This window comes from Medicago truncatula, chromosome 7 (genome assembly GCF_003473485.1).
Source record: "Medicago truncatula cultivar Jemalong A17 chromosome 7, MtrunA17r5.0-ANR, whole genome shotgun sequence".
In the NCBI taxonomy this organism is placed as follows: Eukaryota; Viridiplantae; Streptophyta; class Magnoliopsida; order Fabales; family Fabaceae; genus Medicago; species Medicago truncatula.
The window spans coordinates 12,316,230-12,339,421 of NC_053048.1; the positions used below are offsets into that span (position 1 = coordinate 12,316,230).

General features: G+C 37.7%; 1 protein-coding gene across 1 annotated transcript; it reads right to left on the reverse strand.

Moving 5' to 3' along the window:
- Positions 1–19,964: 19,964 nt before the first annotated feature.
- On the reverse strand, positions 19,965–21,430 carry LOC25497917 (polygalacturonase inhibitor). Its single transcript, XM_013592646.3, has one exon. It carries the CDS (start codon positions 21,281–21,283, stop codon positions 20,249–20,251), a length of 1,035 nt encoding a protein of 344 aa, XP_013448100.2. The 5' UTR covers positions 21,284–21,430; the 3' UTR covers positions 19,965–20,248.
- Between the last annotated feature and the right edge of the window lie 1,762 nt (positions 21,431–23,192).

Here is a 23,192-nt window from a genome sequence, read left to right on the forward strand (position 1 = left end):
GACTTTACAATCATGTCGTCCACATATACTTCGACTTCTTTGTGAATCATGTCATGAAACAGAGTAGTCATCCCTCTTTGGTAGGTAGCACCAGCATTTATTAGGCCGAACGGCATCACTTTGTAGCAGAAAGTACCCCATGGAGTGATAAAAGACGTCTTTTCTCTATCTTCAGGGGACATTTTGATCTGATTGTAACTGGAGAAACCATCCATGAAGGAGAACACCTTGGACTGAGCAGTATTGTCAACAAGCACATCAATATGAGGTAATGGGAAGTTGTCTTTTGGACTGGCTTTGTTCAGGTCTCTGAAGTCAACACACATCCGGACTTTACCATCCTTCTTTGGCACAGGTACAATATTGGCAACCCATTCAGGATACTCAATCGTCATGAGGAAACCCGCATCAATCTGCTTTTGAACCTCACTCTTAATCTTGAGAGCCATATCTGGATGAGTCCTTCTCAATTTCTGCCTGACGGGGGGACATTTAGGCTTTGTGGGGATCCGATGTTCCACAATCTTAGGATCTAGACCTGGCATATCTTCATACGACCATGCAAAAATATCCGGGTATTCTTGGAGGAGCTGGATGATCTTCTTTTTAACCCCTTCCTCTAGAGAAGCATCGATCTTGATTTCTCGCTTGTTCTCCTCGGTACCTATGTTGATGAGCTCAATCTCTTCCTGGTGAGGCTGAATGGCTTTCTTTTCTTGCTCAAGTAGCCGAGTGATCTCATACGGTATGTCAACACCTTCCTCATCTTCGGCTTCGTACACCGGGAATTCAAAATTCGGAGGGAATGTAGGGTTACTGTGCCCAACGGGTTTATTATAGTTCAATCTGCGTAAAATGGTTGGATGATTTTAGAAAGAGGTTTTTTATGCAGATTTTTGAAATTAATAAGAAAATACAGATATTTTGGTTTTTTCTGGCATTACCATTATTTCCAAGGAAAAAAGCACTAAAAAAAAAAAAAATAACAGTCGTGAAAGAAACGACAATTTTTATTAACAACGGCGATGCCGAAACAAACATGCCCTTACAGAAAATATTACTCTCGCTTCGGGCAGAGCGAGAGGATTGTTATTTTGAAAAACAAAACACTTAAGCAACAAGACATATTACTCAGAAACATGCATGATTGAGGGAATGTCGATGACATCCCAATCTCTCGCAATGCCTCCTGGTATAACAAATACAGGCCTAGGGCCAAATCTAGTTGCTTCTTCAGTGATTGCATTGACAAACCCAGCACTGTAGAATGTTCCTGTGGAGACTCCTGAAGTTGGGGAAAAGCCAAGACCTTCCTTATGCTTGTTCTCACGGAGTTGTATTAACCTGCCCCAGCCGGCAGCTTGACCTTCTTGGACGGCTCTCTATGCATCCTTCAAAGAAGCCATAGCAGCTCCATCCCTTTTGGGCTCCGTACCTTCGACAGTTAAACCTTGAAAAGCGGTTCCCTCTGCAGACCCTGCTTCTATGCAAGAGAAAGATGATAGCTGGCTAACCAGGTATGCTTCCTCTCCATGAATTGTAACGAGCTTTCCACTCTTTGCAAACTTTAACTTCTGGTGCAGGGTAGATGTCACCGCCCCAGCGTCATGTATCCACGGTCTTCCCAAGAGACAGCTATAAGAGGCATTGATATCCATGACCTGGAACGTGATTAGAAAGGTTTCAGGACCAATAGTTATTGGCAAGTCTATCTCCCCGAGAACGCTCTTACGGGTTCCATCGAAGGCTTTAACCAGAAAAGTGCTCCTCCTCAAGGGAGTTCCGCGATAGCTCAGCTGATCCAGCGTTGACTTAGGCATCACGTTCAAAGATGAGCCAGTGTCCACTAACACATTTGATAGCATGTCAGACTTGCAATTCACGGAGATATGCAAGGCCAGATTATGATGCTTTCCTGCTTTGGGCAATTCATCTTCACTGAATCACAGATTGCTGCAGGCGGTAATATTCCCCACTATGCTACCAAAGTGATCCACAGTGACCTCGTGATCCACATAGGCTTGCTCCAATACTTTCAAAAGGGTATCTCTGTGAGCAGCGGAACTCAGGAGTAGAGACAAAATGGATATCTTCGACGGAGTTTGCAACAGCTGATCCACAATCTTGTAATCACTTCTTTTGATCAACCTCAAAATCTCGTCCAGATTAGAATCCTCTATAGACTGGCTTGGTTTGCTCGCGTCTCTAGTAACAGGAGAAACATCAGTCGGGGTTTGTCATACCCCAATTTTTGACCTAAGGCCCCACTGACACATGTCACTCGACTCTGATCGATCTCTGATTTTTCAGTAAAAAAATTCGGCAGGGAGGTATTTTAAAATACCTCATTTTTTGATTTCGAGTCGGACCCTCTTTTCTCTTTTTTATTTTCTTTCCATCTTTTATTAATTTTAATTTTAAGATAAGTTAATTTTTTTATATTTAATAATTTTTATTTTCCATCTTTTAATTTTATTTTTCTTTACATAATTTAGTTTAATTTGTTTTTATTTTTATTTTGTATTAGATTTATTTTATTTTTATTTTATTTCTTTTTAATTAATTAGTGTCCAAAAAAAAAAATAAAGTGTCAATAGGTCCAAAAATAAAATGCCCAAGGTCTAAAAAAAAATTTCAAATCAAAGTGTCAACTTTAACATTCCTTTTTCAAAATTCACATAATTGTCCATCATTTCCATTAAACCAATTTTCCTTTTTTCATCAAACTCCTCACCTATAAATAGAGCCCTCATTCCATACAATTTCACACACCAAAAGTTCTCTTGAGTTGTCAAAGAACTTTTCTCTCTTCTCCCTCTTTAGCTTGTGTTGACGAGCTATTCTTTTCTTCTCCCTCTTTTTTCTGTCCCTTCGGAATAAGTCCCTTCGGATAAGTCCCTTCGGAAAAGTCCCTTCGGAATTTTGTCCCTTCGGTTGTCCATTTCTTTTATTTTCTTGCATTTTATTTCTTTTTAGCATTTTAATTATTGTTATTTATTTTCCAGCAATTAGAATGTATTTAGGTCCAATGTAAATATAAATGAGAAAAGTGTATGGGTGTGTGTGTCCTTTTGTTTCTTTACCGCCTTATATATCCAAAAATGCAAAAAAAATTAGATTAGGGATTTTGTGATGATCCAATGTCACTACAAAAATCCACGCGCTTTTATTTTATTGCTCCGTTAGTTTAATTTTCATTTAATATTCCAAAAAAACAAAAAAACATGCAAATAATCAAGAATCACAAAAATATTTTCATAAATAAACCTTGATTCCAAAATCAAGTGATCCTTTTTTATTTTATTTTTCTTAATCAAACTTTCAATCAATTTAATCATACCTTGAGTTCATTTTCTTTTAAATTAAAAAATACAAACCAAATCTTATTTGCCACTTGGCTTTTCTCTTTAAAACTTTTTCAAAACTTATAAAAAAAACACAAAACAAATCAAACGTCAATTTCTACCCCGAACTACGAGGTTTTGATCCCTCACGGGTACGTAGGCAGAGGACCATGTCCTTCCAAATCAATAAAAAATGTAGATAAATTAGGCCTCACTTTCTTTTTTCTTTTAATCACTACTTTTTAATTCCTTCTTTTAAACAAAAAAGCAAGCAAGTTATAGCACGAAAAATAAATAAAATCAAGAGGTTCTCGTAGAGTACTACGAATATTTAGGGTGCTAATACCTTCCCTAAATATAACCAACCCCCGAACCCTAAATCTCTTAATATAGGGTGTTTTGAACTTTTTCCCCTTAAAAAAAAATGTGTTCAGTCGTGAAATAATTAGTGAGTCAAAAGCTAATCAAATAGCCTTGATCTCCAAAAATGACGCGACAGAAATGGCGACTTCACTGGGGACCTCCTAAGAGGGTTGAGCCTAACTTGGCTTTATTTAATTTTTTGTGCTATAACTTGCTTAAAACAAAAACAAAAATAAAGGATGGAAATACTTGTATATATGTTCTTCCTTCTTCTTTCTCCTTTCTAAACGTGAGTGGTGAGATAAGTCCATTACCTAGACTTGAGGGAACATTAAGATAGGACGGTGGTATAATCATAGTGCTACGCCAAGAGTGAATTTTGGTGTTGGCACATGTGATAACCCCACTCAAGTAAGGAATCTTGGAAATATACTATGTTGGCATGAGTTTTCGTGTTTGGCATGTTATTTTCAAGTGACCGCTAAAAGTTGAGAACCTTTAGTAACCCTTAACTCATCTTGGCCTTTTAGGGCGTAGTGCGGTGGCTAGCCTTGAGTAATCTTGGTTTAGTTGATACGCGATACTACACTCAGACGAGACTTTCTTACGAACATCATTGGAACGGAAGTATTTCCGTAACCCAACAGTGTTCGCCAGTGGTTGATGACTCTGGGAACTTGGTAGAACCCGTGATACAGGTACATGTGAAACCATAGTCCCTACCAAATGGCGTTGTTACCCTTAAACTCCAACATTATGGACTTAACCTCACCATGAATTCGATGCATAATCATGCATACATGCATTCATTCATAAAACCTTTTTCTCACTAATATCGAAGGACTTAGATAAGTTCTTGTAAACATCAAAGATATAAGAAGGAACACCAAGAAATACAACTTCAAAAATCTTAACTAGGCTTTAGCTTTTGTTAAGAACTTTTTTTCCTTGGTTTCATTCTTACTTTTGAAAAGGGAACCAATTGCAACATCTTCTCAATTTTCAAATAAAACAATGTTCCTTATCAAGTTTACAATTACTTTGACAAGTCCTTAAAAAAAAATAATAATAATAATAATTTTGCATCATTTTGCATTCATAATTTCAAGTTTGAGTCTCACACCGTGTCTTTTCTACTAAAGGTCAATCCGTTTCAAAAGTGGTTCAACTATCCTCATCCAAAGCCAACTCGCACTTACAACACTCGTGCAAACAAAAAGAAAGAACATATCAGTTTGAACAAAGACATCCATGAGCATTCGTGAAGAGGTAACAACATTATTGACGTTCCTCCCGCTACTTTTTGTTCAAAAATGTTTGTTTGTTGCTTTTCGCTTTTCAAAAGAACATCATTTCGTCCCGCCCGAGATGAAAGTGAACTTTTCTAGGGCTTTTTGCTTTAAGAATTGTCATCATTAATAAAAAGGTCGTTTTGATCCCGACTTTGTTTTCATTTTGTGCTTTTTTTGAAAAATGGTAATACAAAAAACCCAAAAAATAATAATCATTCTCATATATCTGCATAATCATAGCTTGTACTTCCTTGTCAAAATCAATAATCAAATCATGTATTAATAAACCCGTTGAACATAATAACTATGTACTCTCTCCCAACTTTGAGTTCTCTGTGACCGAAAATATGGAAGAGGAGAAGAAAGAGACTCCCAGCAAGATCTCTCGCCCACTGGGGCATCTTAGCGGTCATAGCTGCGAACAAAATATCAAAGAAGATTACCCAGAAGATGGCTTTCATTTACAAAACTTAGCACGAGATGCTACCATTTGCACTTCATCAGTATTGTCCGGTAGTACACATTTCAACAGGGGCAACCCCCTCTTTCATTAACATACATCATGAAGGCCATACTTCCCGTGGAGGTCGAAGTCCCGACAATAGGAGTTTCGCCGAAGTCCAAGCTTGATTGAACTTAAATTGCATGACGACCTTGTACAAACATGTCAAAAGAGGTTGAAATAAACTTCCAACAAGAAGGTTCGTCCTCGCAAAATTCAAGAAAGAGACTTTGGACGCCTAACTATGAAGGTTCATGTGCAATCACTTTTACAACTATGGATGGTGACAAACTTGCACTTCCTATGAATGTCGGTGCAGTCAAGAAATACTCTGTCAAAAAAATAAAAGCTCGTTTAGTCGCAAACCTGAAAAGGCGGCTTAGGCAAAAATGAGCGTCTCGGTGGACTGAAAACCCGAAAGGGCAGTCCAGGCAAAAATTAGAGACATGAACAAAAAGATTATCCTGATAGATTGAACACCTGAAAGGGCGATCTATGCAAAAGTTAAGGATCAAAAGACAAAGTAACTGCATCCGGTCAGACACAGTCCACTTGGGGCATCTAACTATCAAAAGACCTCCGATTCGAAGCATCTGCAGATCAAAGATTCGGAACAGGGGCATTCAAAGTTGTTAGGGAGAATAGCAGTTATTGTTTTCAATGTACCATCCCATACATTTACCATTTTTCAAAGATCCGTGGAGCCATGCCATTGGTAGGTCACCACTCAATTCATCAAATTTGAGCCTATGCCTATTTGTTTGGAACTCTCATTTATTCTATTTGCAAAATTTCTTCTACTTTTTGATGGCAATACTTAAAGCAAAAAATTTCAAAATACAAATTTTTTTTTACATCTTTTGAAAAGTGTGAACAACAAACACACTCTCTTTGAACTCGTGAGTAGGTGAAGTGTACATCAGCATCCGCCTCGAGAGCAGTTACATTCCGAAAGAGGAACATGGCTAAGCAGTATGGAGAGGACCTCTACTTTGAGCAAGATGTTGTCACAGTCGAAAAATACAAAAAAAAGAAATGCAAAAAATCAAAGCTCGCTAAGTTGAAAACCTGAAAAAGGCGGCTTAGGCAATAGAGAGCGTCCCGGTGGACTGAAGACCCGAGAGGGCGGTCCAGGCAAAAATTAGGGGCAGAAAAAAAAGAATATATTCCCGGTGAACTGAAAACCCGAAAGGGCGGTCCAGGCAAAAGTTAGGGATTTTCAAAAAAATAAAACAAAAAAATATGACTGTTGAAGCATACCAATGGAAGAACACTCTGTGCTGGTTTACAAATGGCGACTTCTTCCAAACTTTTTATCAACAATGGGCCTACCCCAAGGTGGCACCAATTGCTGCCTTGTGCCAGGTTCTTACACCGTCAACGGCTCAATTTGTTCACAATAGTATCATCTTCAAGGAAGGTTGCCGAGTGTTTGTACTGCGATGTCAGTCCATCTTACTTGTCTTGTCTCGTTTCATCGAGTCACATGTCATATACAGTCATGCAGTCATGCATTCACACAACCATACATTCTCACATTCATATAATCATGCGTTCATCAATATTTTCACATATTCGTACGTTTATACGTACACATCATATGCACAACATCAATTAACACATAATTGCATCAGTCGTCCAGAATCTCGATTCGGTCGTGTCTCTTCGGTTCAGTCTTAACTTACCATTGTGTCAAGCCACAAGTTTCTACAAATAAGCCTCTTCCATTCACCTTCTTTTGTCAAAGTGTCATCCCCGGCGTGAAGCCGTGCTAGTCATGACACTAATCAAACCTCAATTTCAATCTCAAAAAGTGTCATCCCCAGCGGTAGCTGTACAAGTGGTGTCACCAATCAATTTCAATTCTCAATAGTGTCATCCTTAGTGTGACTGACCAAATTGTCCTTTCATTCTTACCTTTGTTAAGCTATCTCATCGATAGTTAGGTAAAAGTATCATTTGTCTTTGTTAAGCTATCATTTCAACGGTAGTTAGACGATGGTTTTTCTCTTATTCTTACCTTTGTTAAGCTATCTCATCGATAGTTAGGTAAAAGTATCATTTGTCTTTGTTAAGCTATCATTTCAACGGTAGTTAGACGATGGTTTTTCTCTCATTCTTACCTTTGTTAAGCTATCTCATCGATAGTTAGGTAAAAGTATCATTTGTCTTTGTTAAGCTATCATTTCAACGGTAGTTAGACGATGGTTTTTCTCTCATTCTTGCCTTTGTTAAGCTATCTCATCGATAGTTAGGTAAAAATTTCATTTGTCTTTGTTAAGCTATCATTTCAACGGTAGTTAGACGATGGTTTTTCTCTCATTCTTGCCTTTGTTAAGCTATCTCATCGATAGTTTGGTAAAAGTATCATTTGTCTTTGTTAAGCTATCATTTCAACGATAGTTAGACGATGGTTTTTCTTTCATTCTTACCTTTGTTAAGCTATCTCATCGATAGTTAGGTAAAAATATCAATCGTCTCTGTTAAACTATCAATACGATAGTAGACAATCATTTTCCCCGGTGAAACTACATTCCCCTAGCGGAGTCGGACCCCTTTTTCTTCAACGAATTAGGGTATCCCGTTATTGTTTCTCATTCCAGTCAAATCACATTTGTCGTCCTGCATTCATACTTGCATCACATGCATTCATAGCATCTTAGGTCAAAAATGGTGTACTTTGTATTTAAGTCTCTTCGACTCGTCAAATCAAAGATTTCATCTTCAAATCTCCGGACGAAGAAACTTAAATAGGGGCATCTGTCATACCCCAATTTTTGACCTAAGGCCCCACTGACACATGTCACTCGACTCTGATCGATCTCTGATTTTTCAGTAAAAAAATTCGGCAGGGAGGTATTTTAAAATACCTCATTTTTTGATTTCGAGTCGGACCCTCTTTTCTCTTTTTTATTTTCTTTCCATCTTTTATTAATTTTAATTTTAAGATAAGTTAATTTTTTTATATTTAATAATTTTTATTTTCCATCTTTTAATTTTATTTTTCTTTACATAATTTAGTTTAATTTGTTTTTATTTTTATTTTGTATTAGATTTATTTTATTTTTATTTTATTTCTTTTTAATTAATTAGTGTCCAAAAAAAAAAAACAAAGTGTCAGTAGGTCCAAAAATAAAATGCCCAAGGTCTAAAAAAAAATTTCAAATCAAAGTGTCAACTTTAACATTCCTTTTTCAAAATTCACATAATTGTCCATCATTTCCATTAAACCAATTTTCCTTTTTTCATCAAACTCCTCACCTATAAATAGAGCCCTCATTCCATACAATTTCACACACCAAAAGTTCTCTTGAGTTGTCAAAGAACTTTTCTCTCTTCTCCCTCTTTAGCTTGTGTTGACGAGCTATTCTTTTCTTCTCCCTCTTTTTTCTGTCCCTTCGGAATAAGTCCCTTCGGATAAGTCCCTTCGGAAAAGTCCCTTCGGAATTTTGTCCCTTCGGTAATTTTTGTCCCTTCGGTTGTCCATTTCTTTTATTTTCTTGCATTTTATTCTTTTTAGCATTTTAATTATTGTTATTTATTTTCCAGCAATTAGAATGTATTTAGGTCCAATGTAAATATAAATGAGAAAAGTGTATGGGTGTGTGTGTCCTTTTGTTTCTTTACCGCCTTATATATCCAAAAATGCAAAAAAAATTAGATTAGGGATTTTGTGATGATCCAATGTCACTACAAAAATCCACGCGCTTTTATTTTATTGCTCCGTTAGTTTAATTTTCATTTAATATTCCAAAAAAACAAAAAAACATGCAAATAATCAAGAATCACAAAAATATTTTCATAAATAAACCTTGATTCCAAAATCAAGTGATCCTTTTTTATTTTATTTTTCTTAATCAAACTTTCAATCAATTTAATCATACCTTGAGTTCATTTTCTTTTAAATTAAAAAATACAAACCAAATCTTATTTGCCACTTGGCTTTTCTCTTTAAAACTTTTTCAAAACTTATAAAAAAAACACAAAACAAATCAAACGTCAATTTCTACCCCGAACTACGAGGTTTTGATCCCTCACGGGTACGTAGGCAGAGGACCATGTCCTTCCAAATCAATAAAAAATGTAGATAAATTAGGCCTCACTTTCTTTTTTCTTTTAATCACTACTTTTTAATTCCTTCTTTTAAACAAAAAAGCAAGCAAGTTATAGCACGAAAAATAAATAAAATCAAGAGGTTCTCGTAGAGTACTACGAATATTTAGGGTGCTAATACCTTCCCTAAATATAACCAACCCCCGAACCCTAAATCTCTTAATATAGGGTGTTTTGAACTTTTTCCCCTTAAAAAAAAATGTGTTCAGTCGTGAAATAATTAGTGAGTCAAAAGCTAATCAAATAGCCTTGATCTCCAAAAATGACGCGACAGGGTTGCTTTGTCAATGGGTGGTATGGTAGGCGTAGCCGCTTTCTTTTGAAACAACGGTGGACGGACCCTTCCGCTCCTCAGGGCTGCTGAAGTTCCTTCGGCGATGTTGCTCATCATGGCCAAGGACACTAGAGGCACTTCTACTCCGTTTTCAATCATGGTAGCATTGTACTTGTAAGGGATAGCCTTATCTGAAGTATAAGGTACCGGTCCGGGCAACCTTATCACTAGAGGCTCAGCATTCTCCTTCAAAGGCATACTCTTGACAGGCGGATCATGAAAAACTGGCACAATCACACAGACATCACTGACAGTCAAAAAATTATCATTCATCAAGCTCTGGATGTCATTTTGAACAGTATAGCAACCCAAAGGATTACGAAGGCATCCTAGGCAATTGGCATGATCATGGTTAAACAGAGAAGCTTTGCATAGCTTGATGTGTAGAGGTACCAGAGGAGTTGCAACATTACGGACATCAAGTCTGGGAGCTTCCTCATATACTGCAATCATGTTCACAGCGGCATGATTCGGAAGAGGATTGTCGAGGACATGAGGGACATTGTTCTCAAAAGTTAACTTTCCTTGATCAATGAGCTTCTTCACGATGTACTTCAAAGCATAGCATCCTTCGACATCATGACCCAGAGCACCTTGATGGAAATCACATTTGAGGTCGGATCGGAACCTGGGAGGCAACGGATCAGGTGGGGGCTTGCCCTGTCTGGTTGTGCAGTGCCCTCTGAGGAGTAGAGTCGGAAGCAACTCGGCATACAACATTGGTATCGGAGGAAAGGTAGGTCTAGCTTGTTGATGTTGTTGTTGTTGTTGAACCGGCAACTGTTGTTGCATCTGTTGAGCAATTGCATTAACGGGTACCTGAGGTTGACCCGGTGGCAAAGGATACTGATGATAGAATGGTGGAAAGAAAGGATGCTGAGAGTACGGCGCATATGGGTACGACGGAGGCATTTGGGCAGCATTAATAGGAGCAACAGTAGCCATGGATTGACCGGCTCCGGCAAATACCATCCCTACTTCCGTTTCTTTCTTCTAATGATGTCCGTTACCATACCTCTTTGACGCATTCACGGAGGATTCAACTTTCTCGAATACAATGATTCCTTCTCTGACAGCTTCTTCCAGACGAGTCCCCATGGTGACCATCTCCGAGAAGTTATTTGGAGCAGCAATGATCATTCTTTCAACATAATCCTTTTTCAAAGTCTTTAGGAATGTCTGAGTCATCTCTTCTTCATCAAGAGCGGGAGTAATGCGGGCAGCTGCCCCCTCCATCTCTGTGCATATTCGCGGAAGCTTTCATCATTCTTTTGGGAGAGAGATCTGAGAAATTCCCTGTTTGGCTTCAATCTGGTGTTAAACCCATAGTGGCTTTTGAAAGCAGCGGCTAATTCATCAAAGGTATGAACGTCATTTTTTCTCAAGCTAGTATACCATTCTGCAGCATCTTCCATTAAGCTATCTTGGAAGCAGTGAATCATTGTCTTTGTAGTTACCCATCTTTCGGACATATTTGATAATGTAGTTCTGGGGACAAGTCAGCCCATTGTATCGGTCGAAATCCGAGATCTTGAACTTCTTAGGGACATCCACCTTTGGTACCAAGCAGAGATCATGAGTCTTAAAAGAGTCCCCGTTCCCTCGGTTAGCTTTGATTTCATGACGGAGTTCTTTAGCAAGTTCCTCCATCCTTTCTTCCATGGTTTTGATCACGGGGATGTTTCCGTGATGTGTGTTGATGTTAACACCTTGAGATATGGCATGCACAAGAGGCTCAGTGACAGTTGTCGTTGTCTGAGGTAAAGTAGTATTGATGGAGACATCGTTTGTTGCAGGAATCAGACCATTGTTAGCGGTACCAGAAGTGCCTGCTGCAGTACTAGGAGTGAAAAACGGTGGAAGTCCATACGGAAACCCAGTTGGCATAACGAAGCGAGCGTCAGTAGATGCAGTTGGGATCACACTTGTAGTTATAGGGATAGCTTCGGCTATAGGAATAGCTGTGGCTGATTGTTCCTGGGCGGCTAGCAGAGCAGTCACGGTATCATTGGCCTTAGCCAATTCTTCCCTCAGAGAAGCTAACTCGGTACGGAGCTGAGCATTTTCCTCTTCCATAGCTACCAAATTCTTCTTTCTGTATAGTCTAGTCCGATGTATTCTGTCAGGTTCGTAGACTTTCCGAGCACGAGCCACCTTTCAATCTGTGGCAGAAGAACAAGGAGGCAGTGAGCACTTGGAAACCTTTTGTGACTTGATGAATAATGCACATGATGCATGATATGTACAAATGCAAATGCAAAAAAAAGTTTCTTTTTCGGTCATCGAAGGATTTTTAGACAAACTAGGAGCTTTGTAAACAATATCTAAACAAGCAAAGCAAAACGAAGTGTTTACGAGGTGAATCCCTTTGAAGTACTAAGCCAAGGGAAGACTTTGAAATATAAACAAATAAAACTCTCAAGCATAGGAAGTGGTGGGATGATCCTCAGACTCAGACTCTGAATCCGAACCGCAGTATCTAGTATAGAAGTTGCGTCGTCCTCTAGCTCTCTTGGAGTCCCGCATAAGCAACTCATCTTTTTCTTCAAGTTCCCTTCGGACCTTAACCAATTCCTTCTTCAACATCAGGTTCTCATGAGTCTTCTGCTCATCCTTGCCATCCAAAGTCATGATTAGATTCTCAGCTTCATTGTATCGGGCTTTCCACATCTGTTTCTCACGACTTTCCATGGCTAGATGCTCCTGATACATTCCCTGAGTTGTGGGAGGTAGAGGTAAAGGTATAGATGGAGCAGATGCAGACACATATCTCATAGCAGGGTAAGGCATACCAATCTCTTCAGCTCGATTTATTACCCACTGAGTATAGGCCTCATGAGCAATACCGGATCTCACACCCAAATGCTTCACACTCTTCCTACGGACCTTAGACCAAGCCTCTATGAAAGCCTCCCTTTGTCCGGTGGGGGCGTTCGAATAGTAGAAGAACTCTGGAGATGTAGCAAGATTGATGGGCTTTACCTTCATTGGGAACCCAAACTGTCTCATAGCAAGCTCAGGATTGTAGTTGATTCCCCCACGGGTACCAAGAAGAGGTACATTGAGAAAATCTCCACAACCAGTAATAATTTCCTTAACCTGAGCGGCGGGAGTGATCCAGACCACCTTGTTAGGAGTGAGAGCCATAATCCGCTGTGAGTAGGACCAATTCTCCGAGTTGTCATGGAAAGAGCTCGGAAGGTGAGAAATAAACCACCTATATAGGAGAGGTACGCAGCAAAAGATGTACCCACGACCTTTGAGGGTTCGATCATGGATAGCATGGTATATGTCAGCTAACAAGGTAGGAACCGGATTCTTGGAATGGAAGATCTCAATAGCATTCATATCCACAAAGTTGTCGAGATTCGGAAAGAGAATGAGCCCACAGATAAGCAATGCAAGAATAGCCTCGAGCGTGTCCTGACAAGTGGTTTTGAGATTAGCTTGCTCAAGTAGATACTTTGAAGTGAACCCTCGGATGTGAGACTTGGTAGTAAGATGATTGGAGACATCGGAAGTCTTGAGATGGAGATCCTTAGCAATAACCAAATGAGTAAGAGAAGTCCCGGGACCGGTGAAAGGTGTCTTCTCAGCTATAGGTGAATCTAGCAAGTAGGAATAAGCCTCAAGAGTAGGGACAAACTGGAAATCCGGGAAAGTGAAGCAACGGAAACTCGGGTCATAGAATTGCACTAGAGTGTGCACTAGCTTCCCTTCAACATTAGTCCGGAGAATAGTAAGCAAACCACCATATCGGAGTCGGAAACCTGTTTAATTCTTAACCTTGAGTGCCAATTCTCTCAAACTAACCAGATCAACTTCCTTGAACTTGTAGGATTTAGTCTTCTTCATACCTGTAATGTTTACAAAGTTTTTAATTTGTCCAATCCTTCGATGAATGCATGAGAAAAAATTTATGCATGAATGCATGTATGCATGATTGTTTTTTTTTTTCAATTACAGAGAAAACATGGAGGGTTGAGATTAAAGTCGAGGAGCCACGGGCGGACACGGTGCCCGGTAAACTAAGGCTTTGGATAATAGTAACCAAGGTTCTAATGAAGTTCCCAAACTGCAACCTCTCTTACGTATATCATGGTAGCACGGGACAACGTCCGTTCCATGTTTATTCGTAAGAAGGTCTAGTTTGAGTGTAGTATCGCGTGACGACTAAAACTCGAGACAACACTCGGTTTAGCCACCGCACTACAGCCTAAAAAGGCCAGGGATGGGTTTGGTAACTACGGTCCATAGCATCGTCGAACAATTGAAAGCAAAGTGCCTAAGCATGACAACACACGCCGACAATATTACTTCCAAAATGCCTCAGCTATGTGAGATTGATCGCATAACCCAATACACGAGGCAACCCTCGGATTGAATTGTCGATTATATCTCTACCTATTCATAAGTTCACTCAGCCCGGGTATAGGACTTTTGATATTCTCACCCCACACGCCAAATGAAAATAAACAAGTATTCACATATGTAAGCAATAAAACAAAGCGTAAATATAAACTAAGGAAAACTAGGCATGACCCGCTTAAAAAAAGTCCCCAGTGAAGTCGCCATTTATGTTATCACGATTTTCGGATGTCAAGTCATTAATTAGGCTTGAACCTTTCAATCTTTGATATTCTCTATTTTTTCTTGGGAAGGGCAAAATTGAGAAAAAACCCTTAGAGTCTAAGTTCGGAGGTCGTTTTCGCTACGGGAAGGTGTTAGGCACCCGGAACGATTATGGTATTCCATAAGAACCGTTCTCCTAAGTTTCTTTCTACGCTTTACTTTTATTGCCTACTTATTGAAAAAGAAGTTTTATTTGAGTGAAGAATGGGGGGAGAGAAGATGATTGAGATTTTATTTTACTTGGCTTGGAGGAGTTTTGACTCATTGCCTACGTACCCTTTTAAGGGATCAAAACCAAACGTAGTTCATTCTCGAAAATTGTTTTTTCGTTTTTATTGGTTGATTTTAAGTTTGAAAAAGAAAAAGAGGAATTTTGAAGAATGGAGATGAGAGGCCTCAAGGGCATGAGATTTAGAAAATGTGAGGTGGAATTAGTTATTTTGCAAAATAAAGTCTAAGTATGATTAAAATTCATTAAGATCTTTACTTAAGAAAATAAAAGGAAAATGAGGAGTTTTGACTCCTATTTTGGAAAAAAGGTTTTCAAGTGAGGTTATTCACATTTTTTGGAAAAAATGATTTTTGTCTAAGTGTTATAAAACCTAAGCATACATCTAAACATACATTCTCTAATCATGCATCTAGAATATCCATGTGGGGTGTGTGCATGTGTCGGTGCTTGTGTCGGTGTACATCACTTATAGTGTCCATAGTCCTTTACATCGAGTCCTAAATACATGCTATGGTCTTGCAAGGATTTAAAAGATGAATTTCAACTAGCCTAAAATATTACATAACCATTGGAAATACAAAAAAGGAAAAATTGCAAGAAATAAAACCTAATCTAATAGAAATGAGAACGATGTGGTAAGATGCTATGAGATGAGTGAAACATGAGTCAACAATGTTAGCAAAACAAGATGAAAAAATATAACATGGGTGATAGGAAAAAGCAATCAATTGAATATGAAATGAAATGGTAAAGAAATGATGAGAATAACCAAGACATAATGAGAAGAAAAGTTGCTTGAAATGCAAGAAACACACAAATCATACCAAAACAGTAGCACAATCATAAAATCAACATCACATTTATCATAAAATTGCACACTAATTGTCCATAACATGTACCAAAATTTATGAAGAAAAAATATGGCAAGAAATTCACAAAATTAGGTCAAAAGAACAAATTAATCAAGAAAATAACACCCATATTTTTATCATTTTTTTTAACCAGTAAAAACGTCACAAAAAATATTAAAATGCATCAAGAAACACGTAGGAATTTTTTAGGAATTTTTAGGAGAAAAATTGAACAAAAAGAGGTTCAAATAGCGAAACAGCAAGGTGCAAGTAGCAAGAAATAAAAAAAAAAACGAAAAGATAGGCCCAAACCAAAACCAAGGGATCCGGATCACACAGGAAAGCACAGGGATCGTTGGATTGATCCAGGAGATGGAAACCTAGATCCAACGGTCTAGATTGAGGGGGAAACGAACCAGAATTGGACCGGTCCGGTTCAGTTGGTTATAAAAAGGTTTGGGGACCGGTTCAATTCATTCTTCTTTCTCCTCTCTCTCTCTAACCTAAACCTAGTGAGAGAAGCTCTCACCTCTCTCCTCTCTCCCTCCGCCGGTTTCTAAAAGGAACGGCCGGAGAAGATGAAGACTGGCCGGAACCTTCATAGGTCCGCCGGAAACTTCATCTTCTCCGGCGAGATCTCCAGGTTCCGGTAACCTAAAATCTCACCAGAAATTCAATTTTTTTGCATCGTTCTTCTCGTCTCTAAACCCTAAACACGAATCTAACACTGATTTTCACAATCAAGGCTTGAAACAACGTAGATCTGAATTTTGTGTTACGGTTTTGAAAATTACTTTTTAGATTTTGTAGTTTTTTGAATGTAACCGTTCAAACTCTTATGGATCTGCACTGTTTCGTCCTTGTTGATACTTTTTGAGAAAGAAAAATGAGATTTAGGTTTTACCTGAGTTTTTCGATTCAAAGGTTCTTGATGAAGATTTTTCTGGAAATTTGATCTGGCTTTTGTTGTTGATTTGGCTTGAGAACCGAAAATAAATCGGTTGTTTCACTGGTTTTCTTTCTTCATCTTCTTCGCCGGTTCGAATCTGCTTCTTTTCCTCTTCTTTTCTTCTCACGGATTCTCTGCGATTGTGCTTGGATTTGTCGCCAAACGGTGACGGATTCGCACTTGAATTGTAGAGATTTCAGTTCAATGATGATGATTCTTTGAAGAATCACTGAGAACTGAACAAATTTAGTGGAAATTGTTGATGAATTGTGATTCTGGAATTCTAGGGTTCATGAATGTTCTTGGTGATTTTCTGAGTTTTGATCTAACTGACAAGAGAGAGAAAAACTAATTCTGTTTTTGGTGATGTGGCGTGGAATGAATGGATCTGATTTTGACTTGTACAGTGATTGCACCTTTTATAGGCTGCCAAGTGTGCTTGAGACCCAATGAAAGAGGGACACCTGTAATTGGACCTTTCTGCAAAAAAAGGATTTAAAGGACTGGGCAGCAAATAATAATAATAAAAAAAAGGACTAAAAAGTGCAATTTAAAAAAGTTTTGGACCAAAAATGTAATTAAAATAAAATTGGACTAAAATTGGTAATTTTGAAAAAACGTAAAGTGAAACCAAAAATAAAATCAATCAAATGACTAAAACGAACCAATTACTGACATGAGGTATTTTAAAATACCTCCCTGTCGAAATTTTGACAGGAAAAGACCAAAATGCCCCTAGGGACTAAACTGACTCAAACTGACTCAGATGCAATTTTTGAAATGATTTTTAAACAAAGACTCAACAATGATTTGTACAGACAGGTTGAAAAGACTCAGAGGCAAACACAGGGACTAAAATGGGTTCCACTGCAGGAAATGACCAAAATACCCTTTTGTATGATTTTTTGAAATAAAATGCAAGAAAAAGTAATGCGATGTTTCAAAGAGTTCTTAAATGACTTATAATGCAAGAAAAGACACTCTGAATAGTTTTATGCAAGAAAATCGAGCTTGAACGTACTTTGAGACAAAGACAGTAAAATATGCAGATGAAAAGAGAGTAAAGATTCAGAGTAAAACAACAGCGAATTGACAAATATCAGTGTTAAAAAAAGAAATTTGAATGAGTATTTTTAGGTCCAAAATCAGGGTATAACAATAACATATATATTTCTACACCAAATAACAAATATATTTCTACACTAGATAACATATATATTTCTACACCAATTAATATATATATATATATATATATATTTCTACACCAAATAACAAATATATTATACTAATAAATACCAACATATAACATAACAAAATATCACTCATCAAAATAAATCGACTAAATTACCAAAAAACATCTAAACTCAATAAAATAAATAATAATAAAATAGGGCGTTACAGTTGGTGCTATTGAAATAGATAAACATGTCCTTGTGAACATAATACTTCCTTATTTCTTAAAATAAATAGTGGAGCTAGCTCATAATACAAATTCTCTTGTTAGACCATAAGCTACCTCATTTGGTTGTCGCAAGTTGAACTCCACCAAAAACATTGTTAAGTGAGAAGTGAAAGTCACACTCTGAAACTAATTTGACTGAATTCAGAGACATAAGACATGTTGGAGTAAAAAACATCATTAGTTGCTTCAGAATCTACTTCCTAATCGACTTTATCCATCTTCATGTCATTCAACCTTTCTAAAGTATAAATCAAACTCAATGCTTCAACTAGAGAGATGAGACATAAAGGAAAAACGCTCATAGTTTTTGCCATAACAAAAGCTCCATCATCGTAATGAATACACATGTCAATACATTTACGATTCTAAGCATATGAAAAGGAAGCATTTATGTTGCATTTAAATCTACATTGTTGCAGGCTAGGGTTGGGAATAGGCCAGGCCAGGCCAGACTTTGATAGGCCTGGGTCTGGCCTATGGCCATTCATAGGCCTATTTTTTTGGCCTGGCCTAGCCTGAAAGCCTATGTACAGGCCTACTTATTATTAAAGTCACTAATCATTCCATTTTATCTACTTTTAAATAGGCTTAATAGGTCTCAAAGCCTATTTCAGTGTAAGACTTGTCTATCACTACTATAAGGCCTTAAAAGCCTATTTCACTATAAAGCTTTAAAGCCTATTTAAAAAGTCCACTATGAAGCCTAACATGCATAAACAGGCCGGCCTATTAGGCTTCATTGGCTTTTTTGATAGCCTAAGTCTGGCCTATTTACTTAAATAGGCTTTTTAAAAAGCCTAAGCCTAGCCTTTTTAATAAACAGGCCAGGCCAGGCCATAGGCCCCTGTAGGCCGGCCTGGCCTATTCCCAACCCTATTGCAGGCACTACCTACGCACATCAGAAGCCACACCTGAGTTGGAACTTAACGACATTGCATTCCTTGTGCGCAAAACTAGAGGAGCTTGATGGTGGTTGTTTGTAGTTTGAGAAGTATTAGCAGACTGCCCGTCTTCTGTATGCTAGCGTAATCTATCGACAACATTTGCAATTAACTCATTTTCATTCTTCCAATGTTTAAGGTTATGATGCTTCTAGAGACTCCAAAAAATAATTGTCGTACATTGAACATGTTCCTATGATGAATTTTGCAACAAGAAAAATATAGCATATATAGACGAGTTTGTGATAAGAACCATGTGATTTACCCCATTCCAAAGCCGAGCCATTTTCCAAACTTGAACCGCAAAAAGACAATCAAAAGCAATATGTGAAAGGTCTTCATGGATAGAATTACAACTAACGCATTTTGTTGGACATTGACCACTTTATCTTGTAGACATATTCGAGTCGGTAAACAACCCCCATATTGATCCGCCTAGCAAGTGAGAAGTGTCAGTTCACCTATGGAGGAACTTTCATCCTCCCTCCAAATACCCGACTAAATCCCCGGATGACGCAAATGAGAAGTGTCAACTAACTCGTCAGCAGACAACTTGTACACACTACGAACATAATACATATCGTTTTTCTCTGATTTCCACATCAAATAAGATATGAGATCGATTTCTTACAAAAATAAAATTAAGAAGGAAATTTGCAACAACTTTTGGCTCCAAAAGTTAACTAAAAAACTTAACAACTTTTATAAATAAGATATTTTGAAGATCATTTTTCTAAAAAAGAAAAAAAAGGGCAAAAAAATAGGAAGTTCCTAACAATTATTTTGGCTTAAAAAATTTGTTTAAAAACTTAATAAGTTTTATATATAAGATTAACATCGACTTTTGCATTTTATATTAGATTAGGTTGCTTGGGCTAATCATATGGTATTTAGTAAAATGCCAATTTTCTGTATCTAGTAAAGTTATAAATTGCTTGCAGTTAAGGTATTTGATCAAGAAATGTCATTTTCATTGCCTTCTTATCTCTTTTGCTGATGGATATGTCATTCAAATGTGGCTCATCCCTCATCTTCAGTTTCGATACCTGAAATTAGTGAAAGAGAATCCTAACAAACTTTCCTTGAAGCTTGATAGGATCCCATATTACCCTTACTCAAAAAAGAGTTCAACACCCAACATTATTACTAGTATTTTAATTTTAACACATTTTCTTACAAATGACCCATGTCAAATGAGGCTGATAAATGTGTAACCGAGAGAGTACTAATTACTCACTTACAAGGGGGCAAAGGAGAACCACACAAACACTTATTATGCGAAAACGACGATGGATCAAACCCTTGCAACTTCCCTCCGACTGTCGGTATAGGACCACAAAGTTGGTTGTTGCTCACATTGAAGTCATACAACAATGACGCTTGGCCTAACCAAGCTGGCAACTTTCCATATATAAGGTTATTTTCCAACCGCAAGACCAGCAAATTCGAGTCCAGTTGTCCCACTGGCATTACCACCTTACCGAGGTCAAACGACAGCTTGTTTCGCGACAAGTCCAGGTGAGCCAACTCAGTCTTATCTTTCCCGAACAAGAACGATGCATCACCGGTCAACCGGTTCCCAGCAGCCTCGAAAATACTGAAATTAACTGTGCCCAACGATCTTGGGATTGGTCCGGATAACATGTTGTTGGACAAAGTGACCTGAGAACCGGCCTTGAATGATCCGAAGCTGTCCGGTATTGGACCGGTTAAATGGTTGTCGTACAAGGATAGTCCTTGAAGTTTAGGAAGGCGGCCGAGGTAAGCGGGAATTGGACCGGTTAAATGGTTGTTATTAAGCCCTAAGGTGGCTAAATTGGGGAGTTTGCTAAAGTAATCAGGGATAGGACCAGTTAGGCTGTTCCAATTAAGGAGGACAAATTTAAGGTGAGGCAGTCTAGCAATGGCTTGAGGAATAGGACCAGTGAGGTTAGGAAGGAGGCGGAAAATGAGGGTCTCGAGGTAAGGTAGATCGGCGATGAGGGGCGGAATTGTACCGACAAGATCATCAGCACCATCTATCTCAAGGAAGTTGACACGATGGATGGTTGTTTTTGGGATTTTCTTGCATGAGACTATACGCCATTTGCAACAGTCTGTGTGTGGGATCCAGGTTGAGAAGAGGCTTGTATTGTGGAAGTAATCTTTGATCTTGAGGAGGACTTTTTCGTCGTCTGGGTGGCAGAGGCGTGGGCGTGGTGGTGGAGAAAGAGAGAAGGTTAAGGAAGGGAGGAAGAGGAGGAGGAGGAAAATGGACTTTATCTCCATTTTTGTGTAGTAACTTTGGTGGTTGTTGATGTAGGAGTTAGAAATATGTAGAGGGTATTTATAGGCTCCAAAACTCCTTTATACAAAGTACCTTGCATGAATCATGTAGTTAACTGTAATTGAATGTCAGTGTTTAAATCTTGATGCAAATTCAAATGTAGAGGAAAAGATAAGGAGGCAAGAGTTTCTTCTTTTTCAAATGTCAGAAAGAAGAAGAAGAAAAACCCACGAGGTAATATAAATATCATTTTCATTGAATGCGTGAGAAACGTGGGAACTAATCGACCTCCGTAGACTGGTGCATATAACAAAAATATGACCATCTTCTTGTAGAATAGCACTAGAGTCTAGAAAATGACCACAAGGTGCATATTGCCGTTGACACATATGCATTGGCAAAGAAATACGAGTAATTTATCCAAATGTTCTTCGGTAGTTAACTGCCGAATTATGGAATCGGCTGCAGTTAACTATCGAGGAAAACTTCGGCAGTAAACAAACTACTGAGGAAAACTTCGGCAGTAAACTACTGAGGAAAACTGAAAACTTCGGCAGTTAATTGCCGAGGAAACCTCAAACCTGTTTATTTTTTTTTTATTTTTTTTTCTTCACAAAAACCATAAATTGTCATTAATAATATTTATTGATTTAGAATGTTTCAATCATTATTTTGTACGTTTGAAACAATTGCACTAGTTTTTATGTGGGAGTGTTTTAGCAAAGCTACACCTTAAGGTGTGTTTAACCACTTTTTAGTTATTCACTTGCTAAAATACTCATTCTAAAAAATAAGTGGGTGTATTCTAGCAAATGCCTATAGGATTTGCTAGAACACACCCACTTATTTTTTTAGAAGGTGTGTTATAGCAACATACACCTTAAGGTGTATTTATTAACTTTTTAGTTATAACTTGCTAAAACACTCCCACATAAAAACTAGTGGGTGTGTTCTAGCAAATCCATATATATATACACACACACACACACACATATGAATATCATTTAAATCTTGACCAAAAAAATAAAGAGCATTTAAGTACTCAAAAAACATTTCAATAAGTGTAAAAATTAAGCATTTGAATATTGTTTTGCAAATTACTTAAATAAATAAAAAATCTTTGTGCACAATTATTTTAATGTAGAAAATACAACAACACATTATTCCTTAAAAATAAAAATAAAAACAGGTTTGAGGTTTCTTTGGCAGTTAACTGCCGAAGTTTTCAGTTTTCCTCAGTGGTTAACTGCAGTCGGTTCCATAATTCGGCAATTAACTGCCGAAGGGCATTTGGATAAATTACTCGTGTTTCTCAGCCAATACATATGTGTCAACAACAATTCTCATAAAAAATATATTAAAATGATGGTTCCCAATAGTGTGTTTGATCTCCTAACAAATAAAGGATAAGACAACTTCAGTTGTACAATTGGTTTAAAGTAACATGATAAGATTGGAGGTAAGAGACACGACAAAAACTAAAATTATCATCTCTCAATAAATCATAACACAATTTTTTGTTTCAACTACGGGTTGTCGGAAATACAAAAATAGTCTGTTATCCATAAAAACTGTATAAGATCACATATTGTTCAATATCATATAAGTTTATCATGTATTATTCTGCCTTATCTTTTGTGTTGTTTGATATTGATCTCCAATTTTACTCTTCAAATGGGTTCAATAATTGTTAGGGCCCAGTGTATAGAGGAATGTCTAGCCAAAGACAATTGATACAGCCAATTGCCAAAGTTTCAACTATGCATTAAATGCATGATGTAAAATCTTCTTCTACAGCGAGGCTATGCTGTAGCTTGCGGGTTGATATCTTTGAAAAGCAAATGTGATGCAGATTTCACATTTGCCTTGCAAGATCATTTGACAAAGGAGAATTGAATTCAGATTACCACA